The sequence below is a fragment of the Mytilinidion resinicola genome (assembly GCF_010093595.1).
Source record: "Mytilinidion resinicola strain CBS 304.34 unplaced genomic scaffold BDZ99scaffold_8, whole genome shotgun sequence".
Taxonomy (NCBI): domain Eukaryota; kingdom Fungi; phylum Ascomycota; class Dothideomycetes; order Mytilinidiales; family Mytilinidiaceae; genus Mytilinidion; species Mytilinidion resinicola.
Window position 1 is genome coordinate 367,052 of NW_022985444.1, and position 21,709 is coordinate 388,760.

The 21,709-nt window shown below is 53.2% G+C and overlaps 11 protein-coding genes across 11 annotated transcripts; 5 read left to right on the forward strand and 6 right to left on the reverse strand.

Moving 5' to 3' along the window:
• Positions 1-84: 84 nt before the first annotated feature.
• BDZ99DRAFT_441212 (mitochondrial phosphate carrier protein) lies at positions 85-1,494 on the reverse strand. Its single transcript, XM_033717756.1, has 4 exons — positions 1,326-1,494; positions 853-1,272; positions 435-787; positions 85-379 (listed from the first exon to the last, which is right to left on the reverse strand). The coding sequence occupies exons 1-4, from the start codon at positions 1,460-1,462 to the stop codon at positions 348-350; spliced, it is 942 nt and encodes a 313-aa protein (XP_033577647.1). The 5' UTR covers positions 1,463-1,494; the 3' UTR covers positions 85-347.
• A 725-nt stretch (positions 1,495-2,219) lies between these two features.
• Positions 2,220-3,119, reverse strand: BDZ99DRAFT_414820 (P-loop containing nucleoside triphosphate hydrolase protein). Its single transcript, XM_033716739.1, has 2 exons — positions 2,735-3,119; positions 2,220-2,672 (listed from the first exon to the last, which is right to left on the reverse strand). The coding sequence occupies exons 1-2, from the start codon at positions 3,009-3,011 to the stop codon at positions 2,335-2,337; spliced, it is 615 nt and encodes a 204-aa protein (XP_033577648.1). The 5' UTR covers positions 3,012-3,119; the 3' UTR covers positions 2,220-2,334.
• A 652-nt stretch (positions 3,120-3,771) lies between these two features.
• Positions 3,772-4,224, reverse strand: BDZ99DRAFT_519372 (uncharacterized protein; the record flags this gene model as incomplete). The annotated part of the gene is made up of 1 exon (XM_033725409.1): positions 3,772-4,224. One exon carries the CDS (start codon positions 4,222-4,224, stop codon positions 3,772-3,774), a length of 453 nt encoding a protein of 150 aa, XP_033577649.1.
• Positions 4,225-4,437: 213 nt separating this feature from the next.
• Positions 4,438-7,125, reverse strand: BDZ99DRAFT_497671 (uncharacterized protein; the record flags this gene model as incomplete). Its single annotated transcript, XM_033723535.1, has 5 exons — positions 4,438-4,859; positions 4,917-5,115; positions 5,170-5,538; positions 5,586-6,080; positions 6,133-7,125. The coding sequence occupies 5 exons, from the start codon at positions 7,123-7,125 to the stop codon at positions 4,756-4,758; spliced, it is 2,160 nt and encodes a 719-aa protein (XP_033577650.1). The 3' UTR covers positions 4,438-4,755.
• Positions 7,126-7,659: 534 nt separating this feature from the next.
• Positions 7,660-8,103, forward strand: BDZ99DRAFT_347971 (uncharacterized protein; the record flags this gene model as incomplete). Its single annotated transcript, XM_033714459.1, has 1 exon — positions 7,660-8,103. A coding segment is annotated over one exon (444 nt), but the record flags the coding sequence as incomplete, so codon positions are not given.
• Positions 8,104-8,635: 532 nt separating this feature from the next.
• Positions 8,636-10,366, forward strand: BDZ99DRAFT_561009 (Clavaminate synthase-like protein; the record flags this gene model as incomplete). Its single annotated transcript, XM_033727305.1, has 5 exons — positions 8,636-8,882; positions 8,935-9,165; positions 9,218-9,297; positions 9,344-9,507; positions 9,559-10,366. The coding sequence occupies 5 exons, from the start codon at positions 8,636-8,638 to the stop codon at positions 10,019-10,021; spliced, it is 1,185 nt and encodes a 394-aa protein (XP_033577652.1). The 3' UTR covers positions 10,022-10,366.
• Positions 10,367-10,536: 170 nt separating this feature from the next.
• BDZ99DRAFT_462035 (uncharacterized protein) lies at positions 10,537-11,734 on the forward strand. The gene has a single exon (XM_033719747.1). The coding sequence runs from the start codon at positions 10,550-10,552 to the stop codon at positions 11,603-11,605; it is 1,056 nt and encodes a 351-aa protein (XP_033577653.1). The 5' UTR covers positions 10,537-10,549; the 3' UTR covers positions 11,606-11,734.
• Positions 11,735-12,464: 730 nt separating this feature from the next.
• BDZ99DRAFT_462036 (uncharacterized protein) lies at positions 12,465-13,813 on the forward strand. The gene is made up of 3 exons (XM_033719748.1): positions 12,465-12,973; positions 13,086-13,178; positions 13,255-13,813. Exons 1-3 carry the CDS (start codon positions 12,505-12,507, stop codon positions 13,437-13,439), a joined length of 747 nt encoding a protein of 248 aa, XP_033577654.1. The 5' UTR covers positions 12,465-12,504; the 3' UTR covers positions 13,440-13,813.
• On the reverse strand, positions 13,781-15,824 carry BDZ99DRAFT_570021 (cleft lip and palate transmembrane 1; the record flags this gene model as incomplete). The annotated part of the gene is made up of 2 exons (XM_033727948.1): positions 13,781-15,715; positions 15,786-15,824. The coding sequence occupies 2 exons, from the start codon at positions 15,822-15,824 to the stop codon at positions 13,781-13,783; spliced, it is 1,974 nt and encodes a 657-aa protein (XP_033577655.1).
• Positions 15,825-16,007: 183 nt separating this feature from the next.
• BDZ99DRAFT_441229 (putative lysine decarboxylase) lies at positions 16,008-17,162 on the forward strand. Its single transcript, XM_033717757.1, has 2 exons — positions 16,008-16,281; positions 16,470-17,162. Exons 1-2 carry the CDS (start codon positions 16,208-16,210, stop codon positions 17,065-17,067), a joined length of 672 nt encoding a protein of 223 aa, XP_033577656.1. The 5' UTR covers positions 16,008-16,207; the 3' UTR covers positions 17,068-17,162.
• A 548-nt stretch (positions 17,163-17,710) lies between these two features.
• BDZ99DRAFT_561015 (uncharacterized protein) lies at positions 17,711-19,987 on the reverse strand (the record flags this gene model as incomplete). Its single annotated transcript, XM_033727306.1, has 6 exons — positions 17,711-17,940; positions 17,988-18,192; positions 18,243-18,429; positions 18,493-19,372; positions 19,452-19,797; positions 19,868-19,987. The coding sequence occupies 6 exons, from the start codon at positions 19,985-19,987 to the stop codon at positions 17,711-17,713; spliced, it is 1,968 nt and encodes a 655-aa protein (XP_033577657.1).
• Between the last annotated feature and the right edge of the window lie 1,722 nt (positions 19,988-21,709).

Consider the following 21,709-nt stretch of genomic DNA (forward strand, 5'->3'; position numbering starts at 1 on the left):
GAAGGCTTTTTGGTCGCGGCATCCTATTGGGTTCGAGCCGTTTTCACTATATCATGTAAGTTCGAAGAAAACATCAAGTATTTTGCTGGGGTTGCCTTTTCAAAGCATGAGAATCAGTAGTAGAATTGCTTTTAGATCTATGGATACACCGGCCCGAGGCAATTATACACTGATTGAGCGGGTTTTGCAGGGCACCGCGTCTTGGCAAAAGGGAAGTGAGGTGTCTCAAACTCAACTTTGACTCTTGAGTAGGGCCGCAGATCTGGCTACGTCGCTCTCTCTATTCAGACCTTTTCCTCCCCTCTACACAAACCATCTAAATCTTTGGAACGTCCATCATGGATCGTTTACTTAGAAATCTCAACACCATTGGTCGCACCTAAGGGTACAGATTTAGCTTTAGTCAGAGGAAGCAAGAGAGCATACAGACTTACCAAGAGCTTTCTTGATGTCACCGTAGATGGCAAATTGGCCCGCAGTAAGTCCACCAACCATGAAGAGACGAGTAGGAAGACCAGTGAAGGAACCACGGAGACCGAGCTCACCAGCGATCTTGACAAGACGGGAGATGGTGCTATCGCCAGGCAGACCCTTGGTCTTGTTGATCTTGGACAGCATAGTATCAGCGGGCTGAGAGACGATGGCAGCAGCGAAACCAGCAAGAAGACCAGATCCCAAGTTGACGGCGGTCTGGCCACCACTCGATAGCTTGGACTTGTCAAGACGAGCGAGGATAGCCTCGGAAATCTTCTCGAAAGCGACAAACTTGGTCACTGTGTAGGGAACCCTGTAAGTATATGTCAGATTTGAATTTTCCGTCCGTCCTTGAGCTTGTAATCGAGATCAACGTACTGCTTGAACAGGATAGGGCCAAAACCAGAGTAGAAAGCACCGATGCCCTCGTTTTTGAGAATCTTACTAAAACCACCAATCAAACCGTTGGCGAAGCCAGGGGTAGAGACGAGACGGATACGGGTAGCCTCGAGGGGGCAGAGAGCAATAGAGGCGAAGAATTCAGCGCTGGCGGCAGAGACGGAGTAGACGGCAGTACGGTTCTGGCGGGCCGTTTCGAGGCCAAGAACGTCGATGGATTGCTTCTTGAAAAACTCATAACCGCCAAATTTGAAGGCTCCCTGGATGAAGTAACCAGTAAAGGTTGGACCGAAGCCAGTCAAAAGAGCCCCGGCGCCCTCGTTTTGAATAACCTGGCGGAACCCGCCAATCATACCACGGTTGAAGGTCGCGGGATCGAGCTGAATCTTGGTCTTGACGCTGTGGGAGTGTCAGTACGTGGTGGTGGAGCTGAAGCTGATGGGACAACATACACATCGACTGGAGTGAAGGAACCATGTGTAACGGAACAGCCCAGAGCACCAGCAAGAGCGAAGCGAGCGTAAAGATCAATGCCCTCGGGCTTCGTTTGGGTGGCGGCCTGGGCCAGAGCAGCAGGAGAAGCAGCCATTGTAACGGGGATGAATGCGCGCGACTGGTGTAGCTTCTTAGGCGCATAACGCGTAGAAAAGTACTGGCGGAGGCTAACTCTTTACCTTCTAACTCTGCCCGGGGCTTTAGCTCGGGTTGAATCGGAAAAAATAAGCTCGGTAACTCCTAACTCCGCCATGTCATTATTGTAAACGTATGTCGCGATCGAGGGTTTTGTCTGCTGCGCCCCTCCTTTGCACGTCAGGAGTTGCTGAGCAATGTCCTAACACCTAGGTACCACGTGGGCAGGTGGCAGTGCTACATAGGGTGCGGCTGAGTGCATATTTCCCCCTTACGAAGTACCTCAGCGAGCTCGGACGTGAGTTGTATTGGTTCGCTACTAGACTCGCTAACAGTTCCGCTAACCCCAAGCAGAACCAGCCAAAAAAACGATCCGTCCGAAAGAGGAAATGCGCGCTTCTCATGTGGATCTGAGATCGTTGAGGTGGCGCTCTTGTAGTGTCTTTTCGTCCCGCCCATTCTTTGGCGGGTGGGTGATCCACGACTCAATGCTAAGGTAAAAGAAGAAGCAGAAGGATATCATAAATAGAAGAGATAAGTCTACGCGTGAACTTAATACACTGAAGCCGATTTTTGCGGGCGGGGAGGAATTTAAATCCAGAACTTGAGCATCCGATATCTTCTTCCCACGCCATAGATTTAGTATGAGCAACCAAAACTACGCAGTGTCTTCATCTTTCCTAAATGCTGCGACCCAGGCCAAGTTTCAAAGACATGTCAATGTATTATACTATAATCGATCAGCGAGCGAGGTTCAGCTAAACCTCCACACTTGCCAAAAACGTCAACATTCCTCACGTGACCATCGACCTAGTAAATCCCTCGTAAACTTCACCCCTGGTCTTCCATCTCCGATGTTCGTAAATCTAGCCGTATTGCCGATTGCCGCAGAGTCTCTTCAATTGCCGCACTAACGGTCGGCACATCAGCGTCCGCCTGCACCCGCACAACCTTTCCAGCGGCTTCATATTTCCTTATAGCGTCCACAGTCTTCTCCTCGAAAGTGTTAATCCTTTTGTTTGTGTTGTCCACGTTATCTCTCTCGTTGCGCCGTCGCCGCAAGGCCCGCAGCATCATGACCTTGCGGGGGCATTCGAGCACAAGCACCAGCGACACGGGCGCCACATGCTCTTCGAAATACTCGGCTAGATCCAGCCTGCGGGGAAATCCTAAACCCCTCGAAATCAGACTTGCGCTGGTAGCTATCTAACATTGCTATATATGTGCTTACCATCCAAGAAAAATGTGCGCACGCCCTTGGCATACGCTTCTTGAATGTGGCTCTGGAGGATTCCAATATTTATCTCCTTGGGGCCCGAACGCCCGCATTCCATGCTTTTGAGAATCAGCTCGCGGTGTGGACTATCCGGATCGGAGAGTTCGCTACGGAGCATGTCTCCCACGCTGAAATGCGCGCAGAGGAACTTTGTCTGGAGAATCGAGCACTGTGTTCCTTTCCCAGCGCCGGGGCCTCCGAGGATACACACCACGCATATATCCAGAAGCATGGTTAGCCGGGCTCAGGGGAAAATACGGGTGTGCGCAATAGAAGCGGTATTGTAGAAAAAGATGATGCCAGAAACACCTGGGGTAGGCGGTGGTATACTCTCACAGATACACCGCCAAACCTACGACCTGGCGATGTTCGCCCCCGGCAGCGGTGGCCTCCGCAAAGCTAAAAGGCCTGCCTGCAGACTGCAATCTTAGCGCAAGCCATCTGGCAATCTTGATTTTCGAGACTAACAAATCCCGACTAAACAGGTGAGCGCTCCGCCAGACGCCCTTCCCCGGGCGAGGCTCAAGGCTTGCTCTCGGTGAAGAAACAGCCACGGAAGAGGGTATCGACCTCCGGGAGTACTTTCCTCATCAGAGCCCCATTCGCTGCTACCGCCAGTAAACATGTACCACGCGACTGCAGGGCAGATTTCGTGACGACGTCTAATTAGCGCCTCGTTCTACTACATGTAATCACGAGCACGTCTATCTCTATCAAGCTGTTCTCATCAGGCCGTTCCCGCCGGGCTGTTCCCCGAGGAACAAGGTCGGTGGAGAAGACGAGGCTTTCATCGCAGACGACGTAGATGTGCCCAATCGCACGGGAAGCATGCACTGTCCAGAAGTATATATATATGTCGGAGAAAGTTCTGAAAGATCAGTTCCAGCACATCACTTACGCGCCAATCCAGTCTTCTGTCGTTCCATCCCAGCACCTCATTAACCTAACCAAACTTGCGCTGCATCTTCTACATCGCCGCTGTCTTCTCTCAGCTAGCTGCCGCCGTCAGAGCAATGGTCTCCCTCCAGATCCCCCACCGCGACGCCAACAACGACTCTCGTAGACCCTACACGAGTCTCCTCTCCCACAATGGTTAGGCGCACCCCCTCCCCCCTTGAGCCTCCCTTGGCACTGTAGTAACCAGCTCGAGAGCAGAATTCGACCGCGCTTTCTGCGACCAACTCCGCGCGGCCCGGGGGGATCAGGCCGCGTCTGCGAAACCCACGAACGGCGTCTCGGAGGCAGACGAGCGTGCGACAAGAGGTGCGAGATGGCACCGCGAGGTGGCTTTGCAGGGTGTTGGAGCGCAGTTTTCGGGTCCGTGAGGCGCGTGCGTTGGAGAGAGTCGGTGCTCCTTGGGTTGGGATGGGAGGAGCCGGTGTTTGGACTTGTTGCTTTGGGAGGGCGGCTTCGATGTGAGGCTTCTGAGATTTGACTATGGGCATATTAAATCGAGTTTTCTTTCTTCGAGGTCGTTGGTGCTTTTGCGGTACTATAGCGGTGTTATGTTTGGGACGTCTTTTGCCATGACGTTGGTGTTGGTTTTGTCAATGGCTACGTTTGGAAAAATATATCTTTTCACCGTTGTTAGAAGCCTTCCGCTGGTAGCACTTGCGACATAGTAGCGTAGCAGGGGGCAGGGTAGACAAGTTAAAATTGTGTCTTTGAGTTCATAATTGAGGTTAAGAGAAATATTGCATGCAGAGATATTACATGTTACACGCGATCCAGGAGGAAAACCCCCGCTAGTGACTCAGTTGGCACCTATCTCTCCTCCTTCGTGATCCAGGCACCTGGCCAGACCCAGTAAACTTTTAGTCGTCACATCGTTGCCGCGAAACTCGACTTGTTAATTTCGCGTAAAGACTACCTTAGAAGGAGCCAATTAACTGCTTCCGCGTCCTTTTTCGCTGCATATTAATAACGATAGAGATAATGTTGAAGTGTGCTTTCTCAAATTCATTGGTCACGTAGATTCAGACCGTGTGCCTCGGTTTCCAGTCGCGCTCGCAAAGCTGGGCGATGAAGTAATATTCGTCCTCGTAAGCGCACGTGTCAAGGACGGTCTTGAAGTGGGCGGCTTTTGAGAAATTAGTTATGCTCGAAGTGCGGGATTGCCCGGGTTGGCAAAACGTACATTTCTTTTCGAGCTCCTTGACCGTCCCGCGCATGAACTCGATTTGTTCTGGCTTCAGTTCGGCAAGTGCGATTTGATCGGCAGACGTCCAGTCCATGTGTAAAGGATAGGTACCTCTATTGCAGAAATGGAAGTATGCCAGAAGGATCTTGGCACCATTGTGCAATTCATCTATGAGCCGGGGTCGATAGAAGCGTCGCTAGCACACCTCGTTTATTAATCGGGCTCTGGAACTTAGAGGAGCTGATCTCACCTGGACACCTTGCATTACAGCTCGTTCATGGTCTCTTTTCGTTAGTAGCGCGCAGCTGTGAAGCAGCAAGAAGACGCAAAGATATATGGCAAGCCATGACCGTCGGTTGCTTTCGTAGACGAGGGCTTTCAGTCGATTGAGAACTTCCTTCTTGGTTGGTTGCAGGATCTCTGCTACGATAATAACCTCCATCTGTGCAGAAAATACCGGGGGCATGAGGATTTTTCCGCTACTTGCAGACTTTGGTCCATAGTCTCGTGCCTGCATGCCCAATGTCTCTGTGCCACAGATATGTGCGGCCCGAGACATCATACGAGAGGCGGCCCACATACGCAGTGTAGCGGCCAGAAGGCTTCGATCTTCTTCGCGCTTGTAAAACGTCAGGAATGTCAATTTTTCTGCTGACAGGGTCTTACCTCGGCATTAATCGAATAGATGTACGCCATGTTGTAAGTCCTACGCAGCAATGGATCCTGATCGTCAACCCAGAAGCGGATGGCTGCTGTGAGAGAGCTCTGTGCAAAATCGCGCAGTGTTTTTCCGGCTTGCTTCATGTTCGAAACAGCGTAAGGGGCACATTCATACGTGTACGGATTGCCATCGATCTTCCAATGCCGAGCGAGCGCATCGCCTTCAACGGGCCTGAATTGTCGGACTTGCAGAGTATAAGACGTGTTTCCAACGCCTTGGGTCACCTGAATTTCTTTAACGGCACTTGATGCCCAGTTGGTAATGTCTATCAACTCCATCTTTTTCCATCGCGTTGTCCATGTCGGTCTTGGACAAACATCATGATCCAGCAGTTCTGCATCTGTAATCTTGTAACGAAGGCATGGTAGCCAGCGTGGTCTCTGTGAAGACTGGATACAGGTTCGACAGCAGCCCGAAAGACTCGATGGATCAGGTATGCACTTGATCGGCGTTAGCTATGAGTTTTACACAGAGAGCAAAGCTTTCATATACTCTAACACGCTGCATACTACAGCGGATACAAGCTCCAAGCTTCCTCGTCAATCCTGTCTCTTGTCTTTGCTCCGCAACCCGAAAAGGGCCACGACGCTTGCCCTTTACGCCGCCATCCTTACGAGCGGAAGCCGTTTCTGAAAGTTCTTGAGTACCGTGGAAGTGAAACGGCTCGCCCTGATGATCAAGCGTAGGAACAAGAAAGTCCATGCTCGTGCTTTCATCATCTGGAGCGAGAACGCTCCAGTCAACATTCGGGTAATTTTGCTCTTGAAAGTCCTGAAAAGTCCGATCTACTTCAAGCTGAAGTGCGGCTCCATAGTTAGGAATCGGAAGGTTGCCAAGCTCAGCCGGGCTTGATGTTGATGGTACAAAGGCGGTAGGATCATTTCCAGTCGACTGTGCCTTGAATGGGGGTAGAGAGAAGTCGGATCCAGGATGTTCCTGCCAGATACTATTGGCCATGAACATGTCACCAACCTCGGAGGCGCTGAAACTCTGTTGGAAATGGGGAGGAGTCGGATATGGTTCTGTAGATGCAAACAGGTCGATGTTGTTGTTCATATCCGTGGCTTTCAGGCCTTGGTCAGGCCTTGGGTCATTACCTTCAAATGCTGCGGATGGTGGTTGTGGTCCTCCCGGGAGGGGAAAGTCGTATGAATTGGTGGTTTTTTCAGACTCGGAAGTCTGAGGCGGAGTGAAGCCGTCGGCATGATCATTGAAACTCGAGTTGGAGGAGTCGTCTAGGTGTTCGGAGCTGGAGTTCCTGGAGGAAGAGTGAGAAAAGCGCGCTAAGGCGAGCAGCTTCTCAATGGGCACACAAAGTATCATGGCAGCCGCGAGCAGAATATACTGATGCACTTGGTCATAATCCAGCAACCTTGGGGTTGCTTTTGTGCGCTTTGGTGAGCAAACACTCGTCGGTGACAGGTGGCCAGATAATCGTTTGCCCCCGCGGAAGCGGGAGCCCGGCGGAGAGCGTGTTGGAAGCATTGTGGCATCGATGCAGTTAGAACGGTGGCGACATAATGAGGAGATGCACACGAGCGGGCTCGTGGCGAGGTTTCTGAGTACATTGCGCGTCAGGCGATATAGCAGTCTTGAGGTTCAACAGTGAGCGACGTCTGGGAGCACGGCAATGAGGGTCGGCCGCTTTGGGGCTGGCGCCATCGGCATTATTGGCTCCTTCTTCCCGCACGCATTGCAAGGGTGCCAACGCCGCCGACCGAGCCCCTTGACCGAGCAACTCGGTCAGCACGCCGACACAGCGCAGAAATCCCGCCCGGCATGCTGCCCAGCCCCTCGGTGTGCCTCTCGGTGAAGGGTGAGCCTCCGACAGCCGTCCCGTCAAGCATCTCCGTCGCAGTAGAAGAAGCCTGCGCCAGCAGGTGCTCCAAAGTCTCACTTTTGTGCCGGTAAGCCTGGCCAGCGGCCCCTCTCGTTCCAACGTCGTCCGTCCTCTGCATCTCTCGTGCCCCCCGGCCCATGGCTACGTCTGAACCCCCAGTTCCAGGCCTGGGCATCGCGCTTTTGGCCGGTGGTGATTCTACCCGCATGGGCTCTCCCAAGCATCTCCTCCCAGACGCCGACGGGACCCCGTTCTACCTCGGGCGGCTGAAAATGCTTCGCCAGAGCTTCCCTGAGGCCCAGCACCTTTGTTTGCTTCTTCGCGATGATTCCCAGCGGCCTTCTATCTGCATCCCTCCGGACATGGACGTTCACGTGCTTTCGGTAGACGCCTCTGGGCGGGCATCACGCCAGAGAGGACCTGCGCTGACCATCTTTGCGGCCTTCAGTTTTGATCAGAGATGCTGCTGGTTGGTCATCCCGTGCGACTATCCGTTCCTAGCAGCCCCGGAATTGAGGCATCTGCGTGCTCAATATAGGGATCCAGTCACGTGTTTCAAGAACAGCCAGGGTTTAACAGAGCCCTTGGTGGCCATGTGGAGCCCCAAAGCTCTTTCGCATCTCGCCACAGACGCCATCTGTACTCGGGATCATCTCTCCGACCTGGTGGATGCACTTGAGGGGGCCAAGATCTTCCCACTCTATGATCACAGTCTCTTCAACGCCAACACGAGAGAAGATTGGAGAGATGCAATCCAATTGCTAACGCTTTCACCAAGCCCTCTTCCTGTAGCCAATCCATCAGGGTAGAGTCGGCACACGATAAGGCAGCGCCTGTTTCCCGCCCTCACGGTATTGCTTCTTGCGCGCTATTGGGTAGCCTTGTGACTCTCAGCCTTCCCCCCACTTGCACACCCCTGGAGCGAGCCTTGTGGTGTGGTATATCTGCAGCTTTATCGATCCTATCAACTTCACGTGTGGAACAGTCTCCCCGCTCTGCTGACTCAGGCAAATAAATCGCATGAGGCTCAAAACGTGGGCCAAGTTAAGAGGCAACTAGCCTTCCGACTCGTTCTTGCGACCGTCTCGGTCGAACCACAACCCTTATTCTTTGCAATTTTGTCTCGCCAATTTCCTTTGCTCAAACTCTGCATATATGGCTCCGCATGCTGAAGAACCGTTTTTGGACTTGTCAGGCTACACACCGTCGTCGGAGACTATCGCCGAATTGAAACGAAAGCTTCGCATCTGTCATGCACGGTCCTTCCCAACCGCATCCTGGGTGACTCCTGAGACTCACCTCGTCGACTCGCATGAGATAGTCCGTGCAGAAGAATACCCAATCCTCCAGCTCTCCCTCGAGGATTTGAGAGAACTTGAAGATGCTTTCAGTTTCTTCAACTGTAAGCGCGTAGATAAGGGCGATGCTATTTGCGCGTACTAACCATTGCGCAGCGACGGCATTGCCGTTGAATCAACTGCAGGCTGAGCACTTTCCCCTGCCCACTCTCTCCCGTAGGATTCACCAGCATCGTGTTTTACTACCAACGACTCAGCCGTATTTCATAATCCGGGGCTTAAAACCTCAATGGTTTAGCAAGTACAAGAATATCGTCATCTTCACGGGGCTTGCGAGCCATGTAGGTACCAAGCGAGCGCTGGCACCTGGCGACCCCAACGTTCTCCGTGCGCCCCTCTTCCTCCACACCTTTGCGAGTATTCCTAATGCGATTCACAGATCACGTTACTAATATGAAATCTTCTGGGGAAAATGAGAAAGAGACGTATCGCGGACCAGCTAACAGGAGCACTGCTTTGGTATGTCAAGCATTCATACATCTTATTATTTCAAGCTAATCGTCAGCCATTTCACACGGACTACGGCTCCATTCTCTCCTTTTACGTTCTGTCCAAAGCTGCGTCCGGCGGCGATATTTATCTGGCAGATATCGATGACATCTCGCGCCAGATTGCGGCGAGCAGACCAGACGTGTTGAGCACACTGCGCCAATCATTCCTAAATATCAAGTGCGATCATCCGCTATGACACCCTCGAAACGCACTGATAGAACCATATAGTGCCAAGGAGGAAGGTGCCTGCGATGAGCGACCGCTGCTGTTCACATTGCCGTCTGGTCGCATTGCCGTTCAAGCTTCTCGTTCCCGCCTGTTCGGTACGACGTGTCGGCCACGTCCAAAATCGCTGCCGCCCCTATCGCAGCACCAAGTCGAAGCGATAAATGCCCTCCACGCCGCTGGCCAGGCCGTTGCAAAACGTTTGGAGCTGCGAAGCGGCGACATGCTCTTCTTCAACAATCTGAAAATGATGCATGCCCGGGATGCATTCATTGACGGCAATGAGGACGAGAACACATCACAAAGGTACTTACTTCGCCTCATATTGAAAGACGATAGGGCAGACGCGCCATGGGAGATTCCGCCCCAATTGGCTACGACGTGGGATGAGCTGTACAACCATCCAGACGAGGACGAAGCTTTTGCCATACATCCAGAACTCTTCTCGTACAAGGCTGCGCACTGAGGCCTGGTTTCTCTTTGGGATGGGTTGAACATCGCACTCCTTGCATTTGGAGACTATGCTTCTTCGCGGGACTTGCGAACCGGAAGATATCAATTTCAATACGTGTTTAAGAAGGAGCTAGAATCGTGTAGCATTGAGACTATTCGCTATACACTTGATAGATCACGGACGTCCCGTTAAAGTGAAGTTATCAGGAAGGGAAATAAGCCTAGTGTCGCCGTGTATAACGCCCTTAGAATTCCTCCGGTTATCGAACTATGCAGTCACATCCAGGCGAGATTTAATGATTCTAGTAGCTTGGGGGCAGTAAATACAAATCTATTAGTCTGGATGTAACCAAGCAGCTATATGGCCATGCTTTTATCTCGCGTGAGTATTGATCATATATGTGGGTAATAAGTATATTTAGCAAGGTCTACAAAGAGGCTGCACGAGTGTTGTTTGGCGATCAAAATAGCGTCGAGGGGTACCAACTTTAGGGCTTTCTCGCCAGAAGTTTTCCAACCGTACCCGCAGTCACTACTACTAATGAGTGCCCCCGCTTCCGCAATCCAACATCAGATCCTCGCCATCGCAAACAATGTCGCCTACGAGCACGCTCTATCAACGCGCTGGAGCACCTGGCATTTCTGGAAGCATTACCATAAGATCAGCCACACCAACGCAATCGCCAAGGATGACGAGACCCTCAGCACAGAAATCCGGCAGCTAACATCACCATTCGGATCCTGCGTTGACATCGCATTCCAAACGACGGCAGCCCTCCGTGCACACCTCGCCAGCGAGCCCTCTCTCCAGCCATACGCAGCCCACGTGCAGACCCTCGCGCGACCACGAAGCACCACTTCCGCCGACCTAGTCCACTGTATCACAGCGCTATTCGAAGAACATTTCTGCATCGTCATCGACTTCAGCTGCTCCTTCACGGCCATGGCCATCGCCCTCAACGACCACGTAGACTCGCTCCCCTATCTGAGCATGGACGGCAAGACCATGCAAGACCGCCTGCATTACTGCGAGCCAGCCCACAGCTCTCAAACCGCCCAGCGAACCCTCACCCGCCAGCGTCTCGGCGCGGACGCCCTGCCGACCCCGTTTACGGCCTTTGATGACCGGCATCTCATCCGCAACATCAGTTTCCGCATTGCGGAGCTCGTGGATGACGTGGGCGGCGTGGTGCTGCCGCGAGCGAAGGGCGTGAAGCTCCACGCGCAGTTGCCCTCCCGGCCAACATGCATCCCCTCGGTCCTGTGCAAGGGGACGTACTTCGCGACGACGTGTAGAGTCAAAGCCGACTTCGCACAACGCCAGGTCGTCATGCAAGTGCCGTATCAGGACTGGATGCTGCAGCCCGCGAATGCGAGTCTGCGCGATAGAGTGAGCAAGGTCGGCATACTGCAGCCGATTAGCGATGCTGTGTGTAGATTGGTTCTTAAGCTCGATGGGCCGCGGGATCGAAGTCCCGTGAAGGAACGTGTGGGCGTGCTTGGCGAGGTTGCGGAGGCGTTTGGGTTGCCGAATGAGGATTTTGGGGATATGGTGGATTCGGTGTATGGGGTTTGGGCTGGTGCTAATGTAGGTTGATTTGTTCGTATTTCTTCAATAGACACTGTTTTTACGAAGAAATGGAAGAGAAAGAGTTAGAAAAGAAGTAAATAGAACGAGTGGAAAGGTAGAAAATGGAAAGGATACTTCTATTCGACTCCCGCTTGTGAAGACTTAAGCATACTTAGGCGTTAATTATTGTTTGAGAAGTGAAGAAACTTTACCGTCGATGGCAATGTTAGTGGATATGGCGGTATCCGACTCCAGGGCTAGAGCGGGGAGCTTCTCAGTCTTATATACATCGAGATTTCCGCCTGTGCCCTCTTGAAGCAGGAAGTCACCATGAACGACGAGCATCTCCCACTTCTTCCTCCATACAGGTTGGTAATAGTTCTCCATTTCGTGACACGTTTAACATGTACCGCAGCCAAAGAGACCCACAGGACCTCGAAGGCTAGTTTGCGTCGTCCAAATGTCGGAAGTCTCCACCACCCAAGCGGTACATAGAGGATTTGACCGATTTCGAAATACAACAGGAACACTACGATCGTATTCACCGCTCCAGGCGCTCTTGCTGGTCGGTCGTACTCCTGAGGTCTATCCCTGGCTATTGCTGTTGTGGCTACTGCTGCTGCTACGACTCCTGCTGCAATCTTCCTTGCTTCAACGCTGTCGTGACGACAGTCAGTTGCATCGCGACCTGCGGCTGTCTCGTTTTTGCTGCTTACGTATTTTTCTCAATGACCAAGACAACACCTTCACTATAGTTAGCCGACCCCAAGACGACGACAACCTTTTATCCCAAACCTCGCCACGACCTTCCCTCTCTATCCCAAACCTCCGGCCGGCGCTCGGCCATACAATCTTCCCCCTCCATCCACCAACCTCAACCTCAGCAACACCACCACTCCCCCTCCCAAACCTCCCAGCTTCCCACAATGCGCCTCCACCTCCCCCTCCCGCTCCTCGCGGCCCTCACCGCCTTCACATCCCTCTCCACCGCCGCCCGCCTAACCCTAACCATAGCCCCCAACGCGCTCCTCTCCTCGGCCGCCGCCCTCCCGCCCTCCACCCACGCCACGCTGCAATCCTCCGGCCCGCCGCTGCGCGCCCTCCTCACCAAAGCCAACACCTTCGTCTTCGACAACGTGCCCGCCGGCAGCTACCTCGGCGTCGTGCACTGCCGGGACATCGCCTTCGAAGCGCTGCGCATCGACGTCGCCGCCGCCGCCGCCGCCGCCGCCGCCGCCGCCGGGGGAGCTGGTCTACAGAAAGTCGACGCGTGGCAGACGTTCTGGGGCAACGAGTGGGAGAACCGCGGCGAGAAGCGGGGCGAGGGGGCAGGAGGAGTAGTGGTAGAGGTGCGGCCCGTGGGGGTGAAGGAGTTTTATCAGAGTCGGGGCGGCTGTGAGTTTCCCCTTGTTTCCTGAAAAGGAGATGGATGATGATGATGGTGGTGGTGGTGGTGGTGGTGGTAGTAGTAGTAAAGGGATGAGATGCTAACGATGGGGTGATGTAGTTGACCCGCTGAGTTTCCTGAAGAACCCGATGATTCTGATGGCGCTGTTTTCCATGGTTATTATCTTTGGCATGCCGTATTTGATGGAGAATAGTAAGTTGCGCTGCCACACCTTTCTCGCACGGTCAGGTTTTGCGAGATATATGTGCTGACAAGCTTATTTGTGCAGTGGATGAAGAAACCAAGGCCGAGTTCGAGGAGATGCGCGGCAAGGGCGTGCTCTCCGGCGGCCCCACGCCCGCAAGCCAGCTCCAGAACTTCGATCTCGCGTCGTGGATGGCGGGGAAGACGGATAGTGGAACGCCGCCCGCGGCGATTGAGCCTGCGCAGGGGAAGGGGAAGAAGAGGGGTTGAAGCATACTTGACGAGGGCCGAATGGATACCGTTGGCAGTGTCTGCTATTTCACTATCATGCCAGCGTCCATTTAGATTAGACGTTTGCCTCAAAGCTGCATTTCTAGACTTGGGAGCAATTGAAAATACCCTCGATGAGATCTCCACGTCATCATGTTTGTGTTGTGCCAAATAACTGGATTATGCTACTGTTTTTAAAGGATTGAGTTCCAATGGGCATCCAACAGCGCAAATATATAAAAATCCATCAAACGGCAATGCTCGCTCTTGGCTTGCCTACTGCACTTGATAGCTGAAAAGGGAGTACAAATAACACTCCCACTGCCAACTTGTCCATACATCTACTTCCTTCTCCTTCCCTGACTCACCTTCTCACTCCCCGTCGCCTTCGCCGCATCCTTCGCCTCAACCTTCTTCTCCCCCTCAACACTCGCCCCCGCCGCGCTAGTAAGCGGCTTCGCGGCCAGCTTCGCTGTCTCCTCCTCATCACCACCCTGGCCAAACTCGTTGACCCTAGTGTGATCAACCTTGTACTTATACGACTGATACAAGTAGACGAAGAAGATGACGTCGTCTCTGAGCGTTGCGAGGCGATGCAGCATCGGCATCTTGATGGTAAACGCAAACAGGTCGTCAATAAAGGTGTTCAAGGTCTTGTACATCATCGCCTTTCCAGCCATATGAGCGACGGACTTGAGGCGGTAGTTGATGTACAGACTCGGCACCATCATCAGAAAACCGTAAGCGTAGACGCTGCCGACGAGGGTGGCGATGATGAAGGAGTACCAGCTCTTGTGGGTCTCGTACATGAGGGAGTAGATAGCGTATGCGATGAGGAGCGGGACTGCGACACGGTAGAGGTACTTAAACGCAATTTGGTCGTACTCCTCGGTCTTCTTCTCCGTTTCGGACAGGACGTGCTTGTCTTCGAACGTCACGGTGTATGGCAGCCAGCTCCCTGCGGGGGTCGGGCGGACGCGGACGTTGACGGCTTTTGTGATTTTCCACGCTTCGATGGCAATGCCCATGCCCTGACCGAAGAGGATCATCCACGATGTGTTGTCGTTGTTGTCCATGAGGTAGAGGAAGATGATGCTCTGCATGAAGACGTTCGCGAGGATAGTGCGCACCGAGGTTCCCACGTTGTCCTTCTTCTTGCGCCAATGGGAAACGTCGCTCTTGAAGGCAAGCATTTCGAAGATCATGTGGAGAATACTGACGAAGAAGGTAAGGCCGAGGAGGTACGAGTTACTGTCGAGGAGGATTTCTTTGAACATTTCCATTTCAGATCCGTCGCCGCCAGTTGGGGCAGCCTGGCCTGATGCCGCAGCGGCCGCCTGTGCCTTCAAGCCCTCATCCATGGCAGCTATGATGGAGAACTTCCAGTTGGCGAGATGGTTCAGGTGCACGTTCAACGGAAGTGTAGTAACGGTCGAATTGAGCTCCGTCATATGCTTCTTAAGCTGCCAGAAGGTGTTGGTAAAGACAATGGGATAGTACCAGCCATTCTGACCAGTCGAGTCTCTAGCCCCTGTCTGTTCAAGTGTAATATACTGTCGCACACCTGGATGCAAAACTGGGTAGTTCTGCACACCGCCATCCGGAATCAAAGATATCGTGAAGTTGGAATGGTAGTACGAGGCAATGGTCTTCGGAGCCGCATCCTCGATGTCCTGTTCGGCAGTCTCATTTGCGCTAGCAAGCAAGTTGCGCGTCTTTTTGACCTTCTTCTTCGGGAGGTATTGGGTCAAGGACCGGTAGAAATGGTATGCCTTCGAATTGTCATAGTTTGGTGCGGTAGGATCCAGCACACTACCCGACTGGCCAACATAGAAGTGCGCAAACAGTGTTCCGTTGTTCTGAACCTCCTTCGGGACCGGGAACTCGGTATTGACCTCCCGCTTCTCGTTATAGTCACCAAACTTGAATCCCTTCTCTTCAATGAGGAGCGATTCCTCGGGCATGTTCTTCAGCGACGGCATAATCAACGACGGCGAGATGTACATCAATATATCCAGCTCGGTTGGCTCAGGCCAAATCGGCGCAACAGCTTGCGGCACAGGGTTCCATGGCACAGCCGGATCGATATGGTCGGGACGCATCGAGTATGCGGGGATAGGTACGTTGGCATTGGGACCTGGCGCCACGCTGCCCTTCGAGACGTCGTCACCCGGAGTCATAGTAGCCGGCGACGCGCCTCCGATACCTCCGAATTGCTTCAGAGCAAACTGGACTAAGAGGAAGATACCGATGCTCTGGAGCACATTGCGCATCATCTAAAGCAGTGTCAGTACCTAGCCGTGGAAAACTGCTGTTAGGAGCGCATTGGTCATCGAGGGCACTTACTCCACCGCCCTGCTGGGCTTCTTGCTCGGGTTCGGGCATCGTGACAGTGTAACAGGATATACCGTAGGAAGATATCAAACAGGTGGTGGTGACAACGGACGGAGGTAAGCGGGACCCTGTAGGAAATATGGGATTGCTAAAGTGAATTAGGACAAGCGGCATCTGACGCAACATCTTAGATACAGAGTGGGGGCACCACAACAACACATTTCTGTATTTTCGGAGCACGCCGACAGTCACTATACAATAGTGAGTCAATCGCTGAAGGATTCGAAGGGTTATATCGAGGCAATCTCCCTATAAATACTGTCGCTTTCATTCTCCCGTTTGAAGTGTTGGTGAGCAGTTGAAGTTAAACCTCTACAGCCCGCACACCCTAGAATATTTCTACAACCAAACACTCTCTTCTCACCACCACCATCATGGCTTCCACTACCACGGCACTCACCCCAGCCGACGCTATACCCAAGCTCAAAGGCCCTGTAGTTTGCGTCTTGTAAGTATTCATTACTTCCAGCTCACTGAAACATCTCCCTCGATACACTCCCCGCCCTCAACACTCTACCAATTGCTCCCCACCCTTCACACAAGCCCATTCCCCATTCCCCATTCCCCAGTTCCCACTCCCAACCCCATACAATCCCCTATACCTCCACCCCACTAACCCTCCCTCCCTCCCTCCAGCTGCGGCGCCAACCCCGGCTCCTCCCCCACCCACCTCGCCGCCGCCCGCGCCCTCGCGCACGCCATGGCCACCCACGAGCTCTCCCTCGTCTACGGCGGCGGCACCACCGGCCTGATGGGCGAAGTCGCGCGCACCCTCGTCTCCCTCTCAGGCTCCTCCTCCGTCCTCGGCATCATCCCCGCCGCCCTCGTAAAACACGAGCAACAAAGCCCCTCCCCCACCTCCCTCTTAGGCCACACCGCCATCGTAAAAGACATGCACACGCGCAAGCGCCTCATGGCCGAAGCCGTCGTGCGCGGCGGGGCGGGCGGCGGCTTCGTCGCGCTGAGCGGCGGCTACGGCACGCTGGAGGAGCTGATGGAGGTGACGACGTGGAACCAGCTGGGGATCCACGCGATGCCGGTGGTCATCTACAACGTCGAGGGCTTCTGGGACGGGCTGGTCGGGTGGGTGCAGAAGGCCGTGGGCGAGGGGTTCATCAAGCGGGACTGCGCGGGGATTATGGTTGAGGCGTTGAGCGCGGAGGAGGTGGTTGTGTGCTTGCGGGAGTATGTGAATGTCGAGGGGCGGTTTGGCTTGGATTGGGAGGAGAATTAGGGGAGGGGGGGATGACGCTTTGCATGGTTGGTGGTTTGCATGGCTGGTTGCATATATGGGAGAAAATAGATAGATCTCCGGCTCTTGGATGGGTCAAATCACGATGAATGATAGCCCTTCACTCAAGTTTGGATTGGTTACTGAAAAGCATGCATTTTTTTGAAGCTCCCAGGATGCATACCGGAGGAGTACTACTGAAACATATTGGTACAGAAAGGAAGAGTTATTGCCAGGCAGGTCCATTGCAAGCACCTCGAAGGTATTAGAGTAGGACCGCAGCACTTGAAGAGTCGTCAAACCCAAACGCCACGCTATGCACCGCTTGCAGCGAGAATCCGAGGGAAATACCACCGATCCGCGCAAACTATGCAAGAGGTTGCCTCCGATGCTGAAGTACAAGAGGAAAAGATCCACCAACACCTGTGCTGCCGGAACGGCTTTGATAGCACGTTAGAAAGTTAGAAGTCCAATTTTTGGGCGCCAGGGAAAGCTTCATAGAAAGCAGTAACTTTTTTCTTCCACCTAGCGAAATGGCATTCCGGCCATACTTTTAAAGGTGGTCTACTCCCGGATATCGAAGACATTATGATGCCTTTGGGTTATGTTTTTGGAAGACAGGGCCTACAAGTCTCATTATAGACACCTAGTAGTTAGAACGCATGCCAGGAATCTGGAAGCCAAAGCCTGGAACAGGGGGGGGGACACCAGTGATAGCCTCAAGTCTGGGAGATGCACGTCGCGGTTCAGGTCGATCTGGCTTACGATACCGAGGTGGTGGGTTAGGCGGCTCGGCGGCTCGGGGAGTAACATTCACTACTCCGAAGCCTCCACGTCTAGTTCCCGTCGTCTCAGGAACGATACGACGGCTGATGGCTTCAGGATGTCAGTATTGGATATCCTTAGGCTAGCAATGAGCATACCTTTCGACGAAACTCCAGCGCCAATCTCGATGTCGGGCTCTTCGAAGACCATGCCGGGCGCAACCGGAATACCACCGGTACCGCCGTACTCCGCAGTCATAGCCCATTTGTGATCAGCCTCGGTCAGTCGATTGATTGGGATGATGCTGATGCCGGTATGGTAGTCGGCGCAGTCACGTGGGCCGAAGCCAACACCCCATCGTGTCTAACAGAAGGTAAGTCTCCTACCAGTCTTGGTCGGTAAAGAAAACTTACTTGTCGGGCTTTTGCTGAGATGCTAGGATCATGAGATTTTTCGGATCGCTCCATGCCCTCTCTAGCGGCAAGTGAATCATGCCGGTTAACCATCTTGACAAATGCATGCCGCTTGTCATGATTGACAATACAAGTTTGGACTTTGCCAAACATGCCAAAGATGTCACGTAGCTCACGTTCGGTACCACTTGACGCTTGTTAGTTTCCGAAGAGACTGTTTAGGAAAAAAAAGACAATTGAGCCCACTTACGTCGCCCCTCCGACAAATAGAGTTCGGCTAAGAACCCGAATACAATCTCTAGGCAGAGAATCGTCATATTCGACGAACTTGGCTTGGGGACCACGAGAAGGGCCCTTCACCGTTGGGCTCTGCTGACGGCGCTGACCCGGTGGAGTACGTTGGCGTTTACCACGCCCACGACCGCGATCGCTGTGCTGCTGTCGACCTCCGTTATTAGCTTGAGAAATAGACGATGGGTCGTATACGCCATATGTTGGACTATCTCGCCGCTGCGGAGGGCTTCCTCTCCTATGTGATGGACTTACGCGGCGACGCGGCGGGGACTGACTACGGTCACGATAGAGACCTTGTTGAACATTGGGGGCGTTCTGTCCGCCCGGTCTTGGATCATGCGCTTGATTACCCGAATGCTCTTGCTGATGGCCATTGCCTTGACCATTCTGATAGGCTTCCTCAGTCCGAGTCGGAATAGAGGGCTGGGCTGGTGCGGCAGTAGCAGAGTTTTGCACCATTTCTATGATCTGAGTGGCCTGTTCTGGTCGTATTGTCCCTTGCGTCACAGCTTGGAACAACTGCGTCATCAAATCACTGGGAACAGGCATACCCAGCGCTGTCTGGAAAACAGGAGCAGCAGAAGAATTGACAGGAGGCGCATAATGACTACCAGGCCCAGGGGCATGTCCATTTGTGCCATACTGAGGCTGAGCAGGATATATAGGCTGAGGGGCTGCCGGGTTGAGAACATTGACTAGCGCAGCAAGAGCAGCATTCACATCAGGTCTCGGAGCAGCTGCTTGGCCGTTGCTGGGCGCAGCCTGAGCTGGAATTGGCGCAGCGGATCCTGGGTTGTTCGTTGAGGTTTCTCCTGGTGGCTTGTATGGAGGAGGAACTACAGAGGGAAAGAGTTAGAATCAGACGAAGAGGAAATGCTAGCGTTACCGTGCACATTGTGTTTCTTAGCGCCTTACCTGTTTTTGGTGTCTTCAACTGCTCCCTGAAGCTGGTAAGCATTTGAAGCGGAAAGGTCTGGCTCTTCTCCCAGATATCAACTAGTTTCACAATCTTTTCCTTTTGGTTGTCTGGCGCAGACTCGATCAACGGCTTCATCATCAAGGGAAGCGTGTCCGACATCCTCTGGACCCCAAACGCATATGTTCCTTCGGTGGCATTGTGAGTGAATGCTTGTCCGGATTTGCGAATCATCTCCACCCATTGTCGGGTCACGGAGTCTACAACATAGAGCACCCCAAGCTTGTGGGTGATAGGGCTATTCTGGAATTGGGTGTTGATCTTTTGGACAATGGTCGAGGCGGCCTGCAGTGACTCGCGGTTAGCCAATGCTCAGAACGAGGCGCAATAGCGCAAGAAGATCGCCAGGCCATACCCGGATGTTGTTGATGGAGAGTGAGGTGATGGCGTCAATCTTCGGTTTTGTTGCTCCAGGCGGTTTCAGAGCCTGTAGAGATTGCAGCAAAGATTCAAGCTCCTCCATGGGCGGCGGCATGGCTACTGCAAGACCAGCGGAAGGTATTTCCCGACTTTCCCTGTTGTTGCGCTGTAGTGAGAACGTCTCTGAGAGTCAAGGAAAAGTTTTCTGCTTCGACGGTGACGGCTAGAGTAAGCTCAGCTCGTTTCGTCTGCAAGAGCTGGAGCGGCTACGAGGACGGCAGAGTCTCTAAGAAGGTCAACTGCAGATGGAAGAAGATCGGGGCAAACACATGGACCCTGTGGGCGCGAATACGACCGAGTCTCAATCTGAAGTGGAAAGGTCTAGGTTGTACGGTGTGACTGGGAGAGCTGGCGCTGATGATACTTCAGCCAAGGAGACGGACTGGACTGCAAGAGGAAGTCCGCGAGCTGAGGAAAGCCCGAGCGCGTCACGATTTACAATACTGGTGAAGTGAAGCAGTCGCGGCAGTCGCGACAGTCACGGCGCGGACTAGAGCTATTGAGAGTGAAATGCGAGAGAGGGTGTGGCGATGGCTACTCAGGAGATGCTGTCGTGTTCGTCGAAGACAACCGCTCCGCGCCAGTTGTAGAAAGGTCCTGGCTCACGCCAAGCCTGGCTAGAGCGAAAGGGGATGCGCGCCGTGATTGGCCCACTAGCATCTCCATCACATTCACGAGCATGCTTCAAGCGCCGAAGCCATGCTGCTGCATGGGGTGCAGCGTGCTAGCTGACTACAGCATCTCTTCACGTGCGGTGAACATAGCGCCAAACTGAGTCCATCCTGGTATACCTCTTTTCTGGGCTAGTACTCAACCGGCTTGAGGATTTATTGGCTAGAACGTTGCTATTCCCTAAAGGCGTCCGGAGTTGCTCCCTTATACGGTAAGTCTGTGGCTTGATATTAGAGAGTGACCACCGGACGTAAAGAGGTGCTGTACAGAGGGGTTCGTGGTTGGCAGAGTCTCATTACAGCGGTAGCTTACAATGCATCGTCGCAGAAATCCGTACACCTGCCTCACTGTCTAACTATTGGGCTTCCACGTTCTAACGGAGCAAATACACTTTCAATCTGCGTACACCCTGTTGACGCTGTCTGGGCTAGTCTCATGAGTTTACTAGTTGTTCAGAGTGCAGAAGTTTTCTCTTATTCCGAATGTAGAAAATACTATGAAGCTCTTCATATTACAGCGGCAAAAGAGTGTGCGGATTTCTATGACGAGGCATTGTAGATGCAATTTCGCGATTTGTGCGGGTCTCAGAGAATAAAATGCACGTGGACGAGACTCCAACTCGTCGACAACCACTCTATGTCAATACTCGATCGAACTGGAACGCAGCCATTCACCTCCAAATCACCCCATTCGCATCTTCCATGGCCTTGCCAAGCTGAGTGCCCGAACTCCAGGCTGATTCTAGACGAATCGTAGGGATAATCCTTCCATCCGACGTCTTTTGTCCAATCGCATGGCCTCTTTGGATTCCGAGATGGTCAGTAGCCGACTGTACCTCGGGACGCTCTGTAGGGAATGGAAGGGCGTTGTTAGTAGATAAGTAGTAGAATAGTGATATCTCAACTCTGGTGGGACGGAAAGACATGTAAAGATCAGTCTTGGGCGCCTTTCGCACACCGAACATTATAGCGACGATCTTACTGGCCGGGCTGAGACATTCACACTGCTGCAGGCGGTTGGAGACCCGCGTCATATCCCGCCCGCCGTGCCGACGTCAACAAGTCCGGCGGCGCAAAGCCTGACCAGGGTCGTTTTTCGTGGCCGA

Bases quoted from the DNA above. Each gene is read 5' to 3' on its own strand.
- BDZ99DRAFT_462035 (XM_033719747.1), top strand. From the start codon at position 10,550: ATGAGTGCCCCCGCTTCCGCAATCCAACATCAGATCCTCGCCATCGCA.
- BDZ99DRAFT_414820 (XM_033716739.1), bottom strand. From the start codon at position 3,011: ATGCTTCTGGATATATGCGTGGTGTGTATCCTCGGAGGCCCCGGCGCT. The intron at 2,673-2,734 runs GTAAGCACATAT...CGAGGGGTTTAG, and splicing joins GCGCACATTTTTCTTGGATG to GATTTCCCCGCAGGCTGGAT.
- BDZ99DRAFT_441229 (XM_033717757.1), top strand. From the start codon at position 16,208: ATGGCTTCCACTACCACGGCACTCACCCCAGCCGACGCTATACCCAAG. The intron at 16,282-16,469 runs GTAAGTATTCAT...CCCTCCCTCCAG, and splicing joins GGCCCTGTAGTTTGCGTCTT to CTGCGGCGCCAACCCCGGCT.
- BDZ99DRAFT_462036 (XM_033719748.1), top strand. From the start codon at position 12,505: ATGCGCCTCCACCTCCCCCTCCCGCTCCTCGCGGCCCTCACCGCCTTC. The intron at 12,974-13,085 runs GTGAGTTTCCCC...GGGGTGATGTAG, and splicing joins TTATCAGAGTCGGGGCGGCT to TTGACCCGCTGAGTTTCCTG. The intron at 13,179-13,254 runs GTAAGTTGCGCT...TTATTTGTGCAG, and splicing joins GCCGTATTTGATGGAGAATA to TGGATGAAGAAACCAAGGCC.
- BDZ99DRAFT_441212 (XM_033717756.1), bottom strand. From the start codon at position 1,462: ATGGCTGCTTCTCCTGCTGCTCTGGCCCAGGCCGCCACCCAAACGAAG. The intron at 1,273-1,325 runs GTATGTTGTCCC...ACACTCCCACAG, and splicing joins TCCTTCACTCCAGTCGATGT to CGTCAAGACCAAGATTCAGC. The intron at 380-434 runs GTAAGTCTGTAT...CTGTACCCTTAG, and splicing joins TGACATCAAGAAAGCTCTTG to GTGCGACCAATGGTGTTGAG.